The following is a 13,047-nucleotide window of genomic DNA, read 5'->3' on the forward strand; positions in this document are numbered from 1 at the left end:
ATTGTCAAACAACCCAAAGAATATATCTTTAAAAGAAAGGGAAAAGTCACTCGTTATATAGGTCAGAACGTTATTGCTGGCGAATCCTTCATTCCACTTTTAAAGAAATTTAATTTTGTTCAGATTTTAAAGGTAAAAGAAAGTGACTGAGTAAGTATGTGGGTCTTTACAGTATTTTATTAGCAAAAGCTGGAGGCATTATTTTTATATGTATCAAGAGAACTGATAGCAGGCCTAATACCTCACTTTTTAATGTGTTTGTTTCCTTCAGTAACGTTATTATAGACCATTTTGAGGGATGTAAACAAAAACAATAGTCCCAACGTATTTCCTGTTTTACATTCTTAATCTCTAAAGCTTCCAAGAATCCATATGGTCCATAATTAAGGCTATTATAATATTTATTATTTTTATTTTTAAAGCATATCATAGATTGAGTTAAATCAAATCTAAAGAGCAAACCAACAAATAAAGAGATTTAACCTCTGTCTTGACAAAGAAGTTAAATGTATGCTATTGCTAAGCTTATGCTATTGATGTTTTTGAAATAGGCTTAATATATAATATCTAAATAATAATATGTATAATTTCTAATATATTCAAAACTATACTTAATTTATCATTTATCAGCATGCAGATATTTTTCACAATATTTGGTTCATACAACTGTTTTGACAAATATGTTTTTCGAGTAACAAAAAATAAATAAATAAATAAAAATCAAAGTATGTCCACCGACCGAGTCAGTTCAGGAGATTCGATTGAAAAGAACAGTCTAACATAGAAGTAACACTGATCACATTACACGACAAGACTCACTTTGTGCTACTCTAGCAACTTACTGCATTGCATAAATGACAATATTTCACTCTAAGCTGAATGTAAACCTTTAAAGTAAGGCTATTTAACTGAAAAAATAAAGCTCATCCTCTGTCGTGGTAGCTAAGCCCCGCCCACCAGAGAGCCGTTTTAGTCACTGGTTCTTCCACGCGGTTGTGCTGTTTCAACGACGCTCCCTCATCCTCAGAACACGCCTCTAATTTCACTTCCTCCGCGAGCCGCGCCTGGGACGGGGCTGGCTGACTTCAGCCCAGAAACAAAACACCATGTAAAGAAGATTAAAACACATTTAGTGCGATATCCCTGTCATACGGACCCCTCTGAATTGCTTGCGGCTCTGCGGTTAAGAAAGAGAGGAGCGGACGAGCTGAGCGAGTGACAGTGAAAAGAGCTCGAGAGGTAAGAGATCTCCACCTCTGTCTTCTTTTTAAGACCCCCAGTAAAGACCTATCTGCTGCAGGAAGCTCTTTCTAGGGGGTTCGGTCGTGCATTGTTGGAGGATCCGAGTCATCGTTAATGAATGGAGGAATGAAGTTACTCACGATGCGTGTTGAGTTGATGAAACTTTGAGGTGTTGTGTGTAAACTTTAGAGGGGGCGCGATGTAGCGGTTATGCTGCCAACTAGCTTTTATTGAAACAAAGTTGAGATGAAACAAATGTTAAATCAAATTAATAACCATTCATGCATGTCAGTTTAATAGCACATTCCTTGTCATATACGAATATTATAATGTCTTAAACTTTACGAAAGTGATTTTACAACAACAATAAAAAAAAACATAAATCATGGTGATCACCATTAACAATGGTTTTGGTATCATAGTTTAACCATTGAATTTGTAGTAATTTGTGTTTATACGAATGTAATTGTTACGGCAAAAAAATCATGCTTCCTGCACAGTTATGATAAATGTCCAGTGTTGGATAGTATCCAAAAGTTGATATATTTTAAATGGAGTTTAGCTCAGTATTCTTCCAGAAAGGGGGCCAGGGCCCTAAAGAAATTTAGATGGGGGGCCTCAAGATCAATTCAATTCACCTTTATTTGTATAGCGATTTTACAAAGTAGATTGTGTCAAAGCAGCTTCACATAGAAGATCATAGTGAACTGAAACAGTGTCAGTTCAGTTTTCAGAGTTTAAGTTCAGTTCAGTTTAGCTCAGTTCAGTGTGGTTTAATAATCACTACTGAGAGTCCAAACACTGAAGACCAAATCCATCGATGCGCAGCTCTACAGATCCTGAACCATGCAAGCCAGTGGCGACAGCAGCGAGGAAAAAACTTCACCAATTGGCGAAAGTGAAGAATTAAAAAACCTCGAGAGAAACCAGGCTAAGTAGGGCACGACCATTTCTCCTATGACCAAACATCTTGTGCAGAGCTGTAGTCTAGGCGATGGAGAAGCTGGACGTCAACGAGACTCGTCTGTCCCCGGACCGTCACAGGAATCAGTCTCATGCTCTCCACTCCACCACCACAGCAGCTGCTCAGGATACGGCCTGGTCCAGGATTATAGAAACCTTGGTATCATCTTGTTGCTGGTGTTGGATCGAATCAGTGGTGCTGCATAGTCTCTGAGGGCCTTGGGAAGAGTATCCCCAGGTAGAAATAAATAAAGAATAAAGAGAATAATTAGCGTAGCTGCTGTTCATAGTGTATATAAACGAGATGCAAAAACCTGCGTGGAGCACGTTCATGCATCATACTGCTAAGTGATGCACTGAGTGTATGCTTTACTAAAAAGATTGGTCGTTAATCTAGCTTTGAACTGCAAGAATGTGTCTGAGCCTCGGACATTATCAGGAAAGCTATTCCAGAGTTTAGGAGCCATAAAGGAGAAGGCTCGACCTCCTTTACTCGACTTTGCTGTTCGAGGTACTATGAGGAGCCCTGAGTTTTGAGATCTTAAAGAGCGGGTTGGATTGTAGTGAGACAGAAGGTTGGTTAGATGAAGTGAAATAATTTAGAGAATAAGATAAAGCAAACTTTAAAGTAAAGTGGAAATAAGAGGGTGGATTGAGAGGGGGAAAGTAATTATAAAACTTGGAAAAGTTATGGAAATCTTACAATTCCATAAAATATATTTTTTGTAGAAATTCAATATTTTATATGTACCTTTTCTTTCTTTTATTTGACTTTTTAAATGTTTTAATAAAAGAGAGAATGAGAGAGAACTGAATTTTGAAAAGAAAAAAATAACTATTCACAATACTTTTTTCAGACAGGTAATTTTACCAGTTTTCTAGTATAATAGATTTTAAAAATGACAAATCCATTGAGAGAGCAATCGTCTGACCATCTAAATCAGCTGAAAACAAGCTTGGCCAGATTTGTTGACCACTATAAATGGTTTTAGTAGGGTTTTGCTTGAATGAGTTTTCTGTTTTTGCCTTTGTGAAAAATGAATATATCTTGGTAATTGAGCTCACGTCCATACAAACGCTTTACAAACAGTCATACACATGTCATTCAGTTATCGTTTCTGCTATCTTTATGACCGTCTACACGACTTCTCTGTAAGTTTCGTGCATTCCCTGCCTTTGTCTATTCACTCCCTCAGACTATAGGGAAACTCTGTTCACCCCCCTTTCAAATGTCATTTCATTTGTGCACGGGAGAGAAACTGTTTGACAATGGGGGTGGGAGACATTGAAGCATGGGTATTGATTATATCCCAAAAGAAGGGGGTTGGTACATGTCCTCTTGGGTTATAGTGATTTCTGTACCCCTGCATTTGTGGATGAGCAACTACAGATGGCCAGATCTGGTGATAGTGCGATCTTCATGTTGATCAAAGCATGGATGTAATTAGCCTAATAGTAAATGAGTTACAGTCCAGCAGATGTTGGCATCAGAGCGGTTGTTGTATTCTTTCTTAATATATAAAAGGTTCGAAAGGAATTTGGTGATTGATTTTTACCCTGGAGAGTCTATCTTGAGTTTATAAAAGCATTAGCAACTGTTTGGTGCAAGTGAAGGCGTATTGTTTGGTCTCTTTGTTTGGAGCTTTTAAGTAGTTTTGAATGATAATGGAGGAATTTGGCTGAGCTGGTTATTGGTAAGCAAATGTTAGTGTGACAGGCTTTATAGAGTTACTTTATAGGGCTCAGTGTCTGTTGTTTTGTGGCACGAAGGGGCCACGGGTTGAACGACTGAGCACTTTTTCTCTCGTAATTGGTGCCATGTGTTTAGTAAATAACTTGAAAATGTGAAAAACCCACAGAAAACCTGGACTTCAAAACATATTGCTATGCCACTATGAAATTGAGACCTGAACAAAATTACTTCGCTTTTATGCCAGCTTGCTTGGCCCACAAAACTGTGATGCTTAATACCTTGTTAAGTTGGTGTAGTTTTGCCTCTCAGTATCAGTATTGCCTCTGCCATTCTTTGTCAGATTTAATATTAATCTGTCAGGACATATTAAAACCTCACACTGTGCCTGCTAGGGCTGCACAATATATAGTTTCAGAACTGATATCACAGTAGCTATGTTTCCATTAAAAAATGCAAATTAAATTTATGTGCAAAATTAGAATATCGCATAAAAGATGTGCAAATAAAGCAGCGTTTCCATCTAACGAGTCAAAGAGAACAAAATCGTCTCTTCCTGATTAACTGGCGTCAAGTATCGAAAGTGAAACTGGAATTTGCAGCAGTAGAAGAATCTGCGTAAATCTTTTTCTTATTTAATAAATGACTTGCGCCTCAGACGGCGATGCTGACATGCAATGAACGCATGGTGGAGTTTGAAGGCATCAGACGCGGAACACAGATGCTGTATCATCCTTTTGTCTTGTTAAGCAATCCCATAGATAAAAGTGATGGTTCACTGAAAAATGAAAATTAAATCACTATTTACTCTCCCTTAAGTGGTTATAAACCTTTATCAATTTCTTTCTTAAACTGAACCCAAAAGAAGATATTTCGAGGGAAAGCTGGAAACCTGCAAACTCTAACGTTCAAAGTAGGAACAACAAATACAATGGTAGTCAATAGTTACAGGTTTCCAGCTTTCTTCAAATGTGCTCAGCATAATTGAATACACCCCATATTGAGTCAATATAAGCAGTGTATTTCGGTGCATATAAACAAAACAGATTTATTAAACAGATATATTAATTAAAATAATATTTTAATCACCAAACATATTTAGAAATTGAAAGATAATACAATTAATTTCAAGCAAAATATTGCAAAAATAAATTACAACCTACAAAATTTAAAGTAATTAAACATTTTTTTTGCTTCTTGATTTTTCCTCTTTTTTAAAATTTGTATTTAATATTTTTCTAGAACATAAATTTGGGTGTACTAGTTTTTGGATCATTATCGTAAGTTATTTTGTTAGATAAGCTCCAGATTTGGCTTAGTACTAACTGATCTAATGTATATGCACAATATAATATTGTATACCTTCCTATTAAAAATATGAATTTAAAAGATAGATTTGTGAGGGTTGTACATGTATATGCTGAGCACTGTATCATCCTTTTGTGTTCAACAGAAGAAAGAAAGTCAAACGGGTTTGCAACAAGTGTGAGTCAAGGATGACGGCATTTTCATTTTTGATTGATGTATATCTTTAAATTGAGGGAGACAAATATTTAAGTTGCTAAATTAATATATAATTAAAAATATAATTTTCTTTGCTGCGGCTGTCAGTCATTCTTCATTCAGGATTCATGCTCTATGTGACATTTAGTTACATGCATTAAACTATCCAAAATAAAAAGGTTTGTGATTTTGGAGTTTGTATAAAAGACTTCGTACTAGGGCTGGGAATTAAAATATCGTTATTTTAATATCGATAAAATATCGATATCGTTATTTATTGACCGAACACCATTGTCAATATTCGGTGTATAGTTTTGGTATGAAGGCTGTAGTTTTATTAAAATGTGGCTGCTGAGCGCATGCCTTGCAAGCAATGTCAATAAACTTAGGGTACAAGTTTTTCATTTCCAATGGAGGTGCGAGACTTGCACGAAGTGCATATGGGAGCGACACGCACGTGGTGTGCAAGAGGCGCACATCTCACTTTTTAGCGTGGCTTTTTTAGTGTAGGGGGTAACACAGTCATTCAACTTCACAGTTTGTAATATTACAGTATGTATTTGAATAATGATGGTTAGTTCCTTTACTTGAAAACTCAGATTTGATTATCATAATTTGTTTTGTTAACAGAGTTTGAGGTTTACTGTATCATTATTATTGACACCTTATAGATGTTGATCTACCTTAAAGTTTGCTTTGATTGTTCAGTATTCACGCTTTACCATTGCGCACACTTTGTAACATTTTATTTATCAAGTTTAAGAGTCTCTTTAACACTTATGTTTATTTTATTATTAAGAGATGAGATATTTAGTTAAATATTTTTGTTTTTGACTAGTGGTTAAATAAATAAAAATCCTAATATTCCTAAATGTATTGTTAAAAATATTCAATAATTATCGATATCAAATGATATAAAACATGATATCGTGATAATTGTTTTTGCAAAATCACCCATTGTTTTAAATGCTTTTTTAAATCATGTTACATTCCAGGTGTCTGTTAGAGCACAATATGAGAGCAGAAATGACTGTGAGTACTTTTACACGTGCACACTAATTGAAATTTAAAAGTGTTCAAAGAAAAGACTCAATAAACTGTTGAACAGATTCAATAAACTCAGCATCAATATCTCTTCACTTTCTGCTTTGAACTTCAATGCAAAGCGATGTGTGCTGTCACCCACATTATTCTCTAAGCCAGGGGTGGGCAAACTCGGTCCTGGAGGGCAGGTGTCCTGCACAGTTTAGCTCCAACTCTAATCAAACACACCTGCTTATAGATTTCTAGTGATTTTGCAGATACTGATTAGCTTGTTCAGGAGTGTTTGATTAGTGTTGGAGCTAAACTGTGCAGGACACCGGCCCTCCAGGTCCGAGTTTGCCCACCCCTGCTCTAAGCGCATAATTAGATGTACAGAATGTTTATAATTACTCTATATTGAAGCCTTTCACATTGTATCACTTTTGCACAGTGAAAGATCATTCATAGTCTCTCTCGTTCTGCTTGTATATGTGTAATGATGTTTCTTTTGCTCATTAAAGAAACCTTAATCTTTCTTGAGCTCTAAATCAACATAGAGTGATATCTGAATGATCATGTGAAATGAAAGACTTCAGTAATAATCCTGAAAACTGACATTCTCCATCACAGGAATCTTAAAATGTATTAAATTTAAGTATTAAAATGTTTTATTTTTAACTTTAGTTATATGTCAGCTAGCAGCATTGGAGAACATAAGGTTAAACGTATTAAAATATTATATAAATATTAGAGAACACAAACTTTTGGATGACATCACATGTATGTTTTCCTCATAGGACGTGGCAGACAGTTATACCATGCAGGTGAATGATGGCCCCAGCAGTCACCCCATTTTTGTGGCTCCTGTCAATGGCAATGCTCAGCGGTCGCCAGGATATGTTCCAGGCAGGATCGTTCCAGTTCGTTCTCCGCCCCCAGTCAAAGCTCCTCCACCGCCCCCATTGAAGCCCTCCGTCCCGCCAACTGCACGACCTTCAATGTTTAATCTGTCTGAAGATGGGAACAGAAGGGAACAAGCCCAGAACCAGCAGAGGAAGAACACTTACATCTGTGTCGGCATCTTTTTTGGCATTTTCCTCCTGATTCTCATACTCGTCCTCAGCCTTACCTCTAAAGATGTTTTGGATGGTAAGAAATGATTTGCTTGTGTGTTCCAAATATACAGCTGTTTTAAAGTTTAGCGGTCGCAATAGATTTAGCTTGTACGGAGGGAACATGTCCCCATCAATATCCACTGACTACTAAAATGTCCCCACCATAAGTGTTAGTCACATACTCAAGTTTGCTACTGAAAAAGTCCATTACAATATCAGTAACATTAATGCTAGTGTTTTTTACCGCTTTGATGCACAATGTAACGTTATAGCAGGCTATAACGTGAATACAGCCTGTAAATAATATGGTCTGAAAACTAACTGCACAATAAACTGTTAAATATAAAAGTATAAATTATATGATCCCTGTCAGTTCTCCTAATCTCTCAGAGTAGGCTAGCATTCCAAATTTCAGAGGTGGTTCGTAGGTCCTCACCAATGTCAAGAGCAAACCTACATTCTTGAAGTACAGCAAAGATATAGTAATTATAATTGCATTTAAAAATAAAGGTTTTCTAATATTGGTGTAATAATATTTAAAAAACACTAATGTCAAATTCCATGTCAGTTTTCCAGCTTACAGTGTCACACAGACCTTTAGAGATCATAACACATTTTTTAATATCATCAGTTTTAAAAGCTTGTGCTACTTAATTTGTTGATGTGAAAAGAAAATTCTAAATCAGACTATTTATTTAAAAGTGTTTATTTAAACAATGTAAAGGTTTTAACTCTGTCTGTTGCATTTTACATCCTTGCAGAATAGCTATTTCCATTCCATTTAATCTTTTATCCAAAGTGATGTAAAAATGTAGAAAAAAAAGTGTTTGGTCAGATTTTTAAAATAATAAATAAAGAACGTTACTTTTAAAAGTACTAATTTCTTTACAAAAAATGTTAGTGTATGTGTAAAAAAATCATTTATGATCACAACATCTTATAGTAAGTACAGTAAAGATATAGGAAATATAATTGCATTTAAAAATAAAGGTTTTCTAATATTGTTGTAATATATTGAAAAAATACTACTTTGAAATTCCATGACATTACTCCAGATTTCAGGGTCACATGAAACTTCATAAATCGTAACACATTTCTTATTATTATCAGTTTTAAACACTTGTGCTGTTTAATTTGTTGCTGTAAACAAATAAGGAATAATGCTTTCCATGTTTATTTTTTGCTGAATAGAAAATTCTAAATAAGACATTTATTTTAACATTGTAAAGGTTTTAACTCTGTCAGTTGCACTTGCATCCTTGCAGAATAGCCATTTACATGACATTTACGTTTAATCTTTTATCCAAACTTTTTCTTAGAACACAAAATTACCCATCATGCTTTGCGTGCATGCGTAAGGAGGATGCTAAGAACTTCTGGTTGGCAGCTTGATGCCTACAAACGGTCACATTCGGATAGCTTTGAAACTATTTTTTAACGTCTTTAGACTAATACTGCTGTGGATCAGCGCCACCTCCTGGACCGATAATTTAAAAAATGCTATCTAATAGGAAAGAATGGCATCTTGTGCCTTTATTCTTCCTCCGTCTTCTTCTTCTTGAACTATTTTAAGAACGCATCTCCTCCTAGACTGTTCATACTACAACCATCAAACTAACTTCAAACCTCCAAACTATACTGAATTAAGTTGCTATATCTTTTCCAACTGATCCTACTTACAGTTTTACAAAAACTGACCCGGAAAATTCGGAAAAGTCCCATTGACTTAACATTGGACCAAACTTTCTGACCTCATTACTTTGCACCAGACTGTCATACAGACTTAAGGTTGGGCTCATTTAACTCAAACTACCAATCTGCCAATCACTGATCACCTTTCAACTAACTAGCCACACCCTAGCAAACACTTGCAGCATCTTAGCAACTGTCCCATAGACTTCTATTATAAAAAACTGCTATTGACTTTACATTGGACATACTAACATCATACCAATCCATACTAGCAATATACTAATCCATACTAGAAACATACTAATGAACATGCTAACATACTAGCAACATGCTAATTCATACTAACAAACATACTAACATAATAAACATACTAGGAACATATACTGACAAAACCAAATCATTCCAACAATATACTAATGCATACTAGAAACATACTAACATACTAATCATACTAGCAACATGCTAATCCATACTAGAAACATACTAATCATACTAGCAACATGCTAATTCATACTATAAACATACTAGCAACATGCTAGTTTATACTAGAAACATGCTAGCAACATGCTAATTCTTTGTAGAACCATGCTAATTTATGTTAGCAATTGCCTAGCAACTACTCAGAACAACTTAACAACCGCCTAGCAACACCTTAGCAACAGCCTAGCAACCAGTCAGAACACCCTAGCAACCCCCATGGCAACACCTTAGCAATGACCTAGAACATCTTATCAACCGCCTAGCAACACCTTAGCAACCACATAGCAACGCCTTAGCAACCACCTAACAATCATATAAAACATTCTAGGAACCACCTAGCATCACCTTAGCAACAACCTAGAACACCTTAGCAACTGCCTAGAAACCACCTAGTAACTACCCAGAACACCCTAGCAACCACCTAGCAATGCCTTAGCAACCACCTAACAACCACCTACAAACACCTTAGCAACAACCTAGAACACGTTACCAATCACCTAGCAGCCATTCAGAACACCTTAGCAACAACCTAGCAATGCCTTAAAAACCAATCAAAACACCCTAGCAACACCTTAGCAACCACTCAGAACACCCCAACAACTGCCTAGCAACCACTCAGAACACCCTAGCAACCACTCTGAACCAATATTAACTGCCTAGCAAAAAATATGCCAACCCATACTAGAAACATGCTAACCTATGTGGAGTTATGACTGTTTCAAACTTCCTAAAATCTACTTCAATTGTTTAAACTTTAAAGCTACAAACTTTCAGACGAGGCTTTCTCAAGCCACCATAACGTTTGTCTATGAACTTTACTTTTCTAGTTTGAATTGTAGGTCATTGTTTTCCTGAACATGAAAACTATAGAAAGACATTAAATTTGTTTAATTTCTTGCTGATTACCATTTTTATGTTTATTAGGAAATTTTGTTTTCAGGTAATCATTTTAGCAAATCTAAAACTGCAATCATAAAAATAAATAAATAGGTCATTCTTTCTTGACGGAACAATATATAGTGTTCTGACCTGAGACGGTAGGGAAAAAAAGATTGTTAATCTTATTGCTACATCCATCAATACTGTAGGGAGTCATGTTGTACTCGAGCACTGAAATGTCCTCCTACATGTTTCTGCAGAAAACTGCCCTCATCAAAACCCTGCTCTGCGATCCTGGAAGCCGGGTCACGATCTCAAAAAGGTGGTGGTGATACGCAGCGGTGAACATTATCGCCTAGATTCATCTGCCACCTTGTATTCGATCACAATCCAGGCTGGAGGTGAGATCATCTGTCCAGTGTCTAGTAAAATGTTTTGGCTTGTTAAATTTTCAATCAAAAATGAATTCAAGAACATTTATTACAATTTTATGTTTCCCTTTTGTGTGCTTATTTGACTTTTAGGTTCTGTAGTCTTTGCGGATGATAAAAAAGGGTCTAAAAACATCACGTTACGAACACGGCACATTTTGATTGAAGATGGCGGCGCTCTCCATATTGGAGCTCCAAAATGTCGATATCGCTCTCTGGCTACTATCACCCTGGTCGGCCGATCAGATGAAACCGCCGTGACTGAGGTTCCAGGGATGGGTCGCAAGTTTTTGGGTGTGAATTCTGGAGGAACTCTGGAGCTCCATGGGTCAGAGAGGATGTCTTGGACCTTCCTCACTCGCACCGTGCCTGCTTCAGGGTTGGCTACGGGTGACCATGCCTTTCAGAAGAACTTCAGTCGTGGAATTAACCTGCGGGTGGTTGATCAGGACACGGCGGAGGTGCTGGTTAATGAGCGCTTCGACACGCATGAATCTCAAGATGACAGTAAAAGGCTGGGTGAGCTGCTGAAGGGTCTGCCCGCAGGACGCATCGTTGCATTGGCCACTGGTGATTCTGCGGTGAAGAACCTGCGGGTTGACACGAAACAAACCATCCACGATCTTCTTGGGAGCAACAATATCAGTGATCTTAAATACAGGTAAATAGATGCCTTTTAAATTCTGAAGGCTTTGTTTTACTCTGCTCTTGTTGTTATTCTTAACACTGCTTTTAATCCTTGGTTAAATAATGTTTAACATTTGTAATTTGTGATTTAATAAGTGGGTTGAAGAATAAGTTAAGGCCAGGGTCATTCAACAGTCTGAAACCGGCAGATCTTGAGCAAGTGTTCACAAGGCACTGCAAGTGTTCGTTTGTTATAAAATGGGCATTTATGTCTACATATAGCCTTAAAGTAAAGTACAATTAGATGCATATTGTGTATAATTTGACTTGCAGTTACCACTGTAGAAGCTACACAGAAGTTATCTAAATATATACACACAATATCCCTCAAATCACTGAAAACTTAAATGTGTTTTATTAATAAATTAAATGTAATTTAAATAAATAAATAAATAAATAGTTTAAATAAATACATGAATTTCATTTACTGTAGCATGTATTACACAAACTAACCCCCCTTCAAACCCCTCCACAGTAACCACTGAAATAGCTAATTAGAAGATGGCTAAATCTATACAAAAAATACCCCCCCCCATATATATATATGTGTATATATATATATATATGTATATATATATATATGTATATATATATATATGTATGTATATATATATATATATCTATATATATATATATATATATATATATATATATATATATATATATATATATATATATATATATATATATATATATATATATATATATATATATATATATATATATATATATATATATATATATATGTATGTATATATATGTATGTATATATATATATATATATATATATATGTATGTATATATATGTATGTATATATATATATATATATGTATATATATATATATATATGTATGTATATATATATATATATATATATATATATATATATATGTATGTATATATATATATATATATGTATGTATGTATATATATATATATGTATGTATATATATATATATATATATATATATATATATATATGTATGTATGTATATATATATATATATATATATATATATATATATATATATATATATATATATATATATATATATATATATATATATATATATATATATATATATATATATATATATAAAACACCTCCTGGCAGTGATGAAGTTACTAGAGAAAAAGAATTATGGATGTAGGAAAGTAGGCATTTCATTTCGAAAGATTGGGAAAGGGGTTTTTAAGAGTTATTACAGCCTAACAGACATCTCCTGCTCACCATTTCTGTTTGTTGTCAAAACTGACAGTTAGAGGGGCGTGGTTAAGTATGTTAATCACACATAAAACCTTAATCTCAGATTCAGAGAATTTAAGTGGAAAAAAACAGGA

The 13,047-nt window shown here is 35.0% G+C and overlaps 1 protein-coding gene across 2 annotated transcripts in view; it reads left to right on the forward strand.

Moving 5' to 3' along the window:
- Positions 1 to 1,021: 1,021 nt before the first annotated feature.
- The window catches only part of cemip2 (cell migration inducing hyaluronidase 2), a 54,939-nt gene continuing 42,913 nt past the window's right edge, over positions 1,022 to 13,047 (forward strand). The window contains exons 1-4 of one of the 2 annotated variants that reach the window (XM_056457784.1): positions 1,022 to 1,239; positions 7,219 to 7,570; positions 10,848 to 10,988; positions 11,112 to 11,679. In XM_056457784.1, coding sequence (XP_056313759.1) covers positions 7,240 to 7,570; positions 10,848 to 10,988; positions 11,112 to 11,679 — 1,040 coding nt within the window. In that variant the 5' untranslated portion in view covers positions 1,022 to 1,239; positions 7,219 to 7,239. Of the gene's footprint in view, positions 1,240 to 2,230; positions 2,444 to 7,218; positions 7,571 to 10,847; positions 10,989 to 11,111; positions 11,680 to 13,047 lie in introns of those variants that run through there. The other variant, XM_056457785.1, reaches the window with a different exon arrangement.

This window comes from Danio aesculapii, chromosome 5, assembly GCF_903798145.1.
Source record: "Danio aesculapii chromosome 5, fDanAes4.1, whole genome shotgun sequence".
Lineage (NCBI taxonomy): Eukaryota > Metazoa > Chordata > Actinopteri > Cypriniformes > Danionidae > Danio > Danio aesculapii.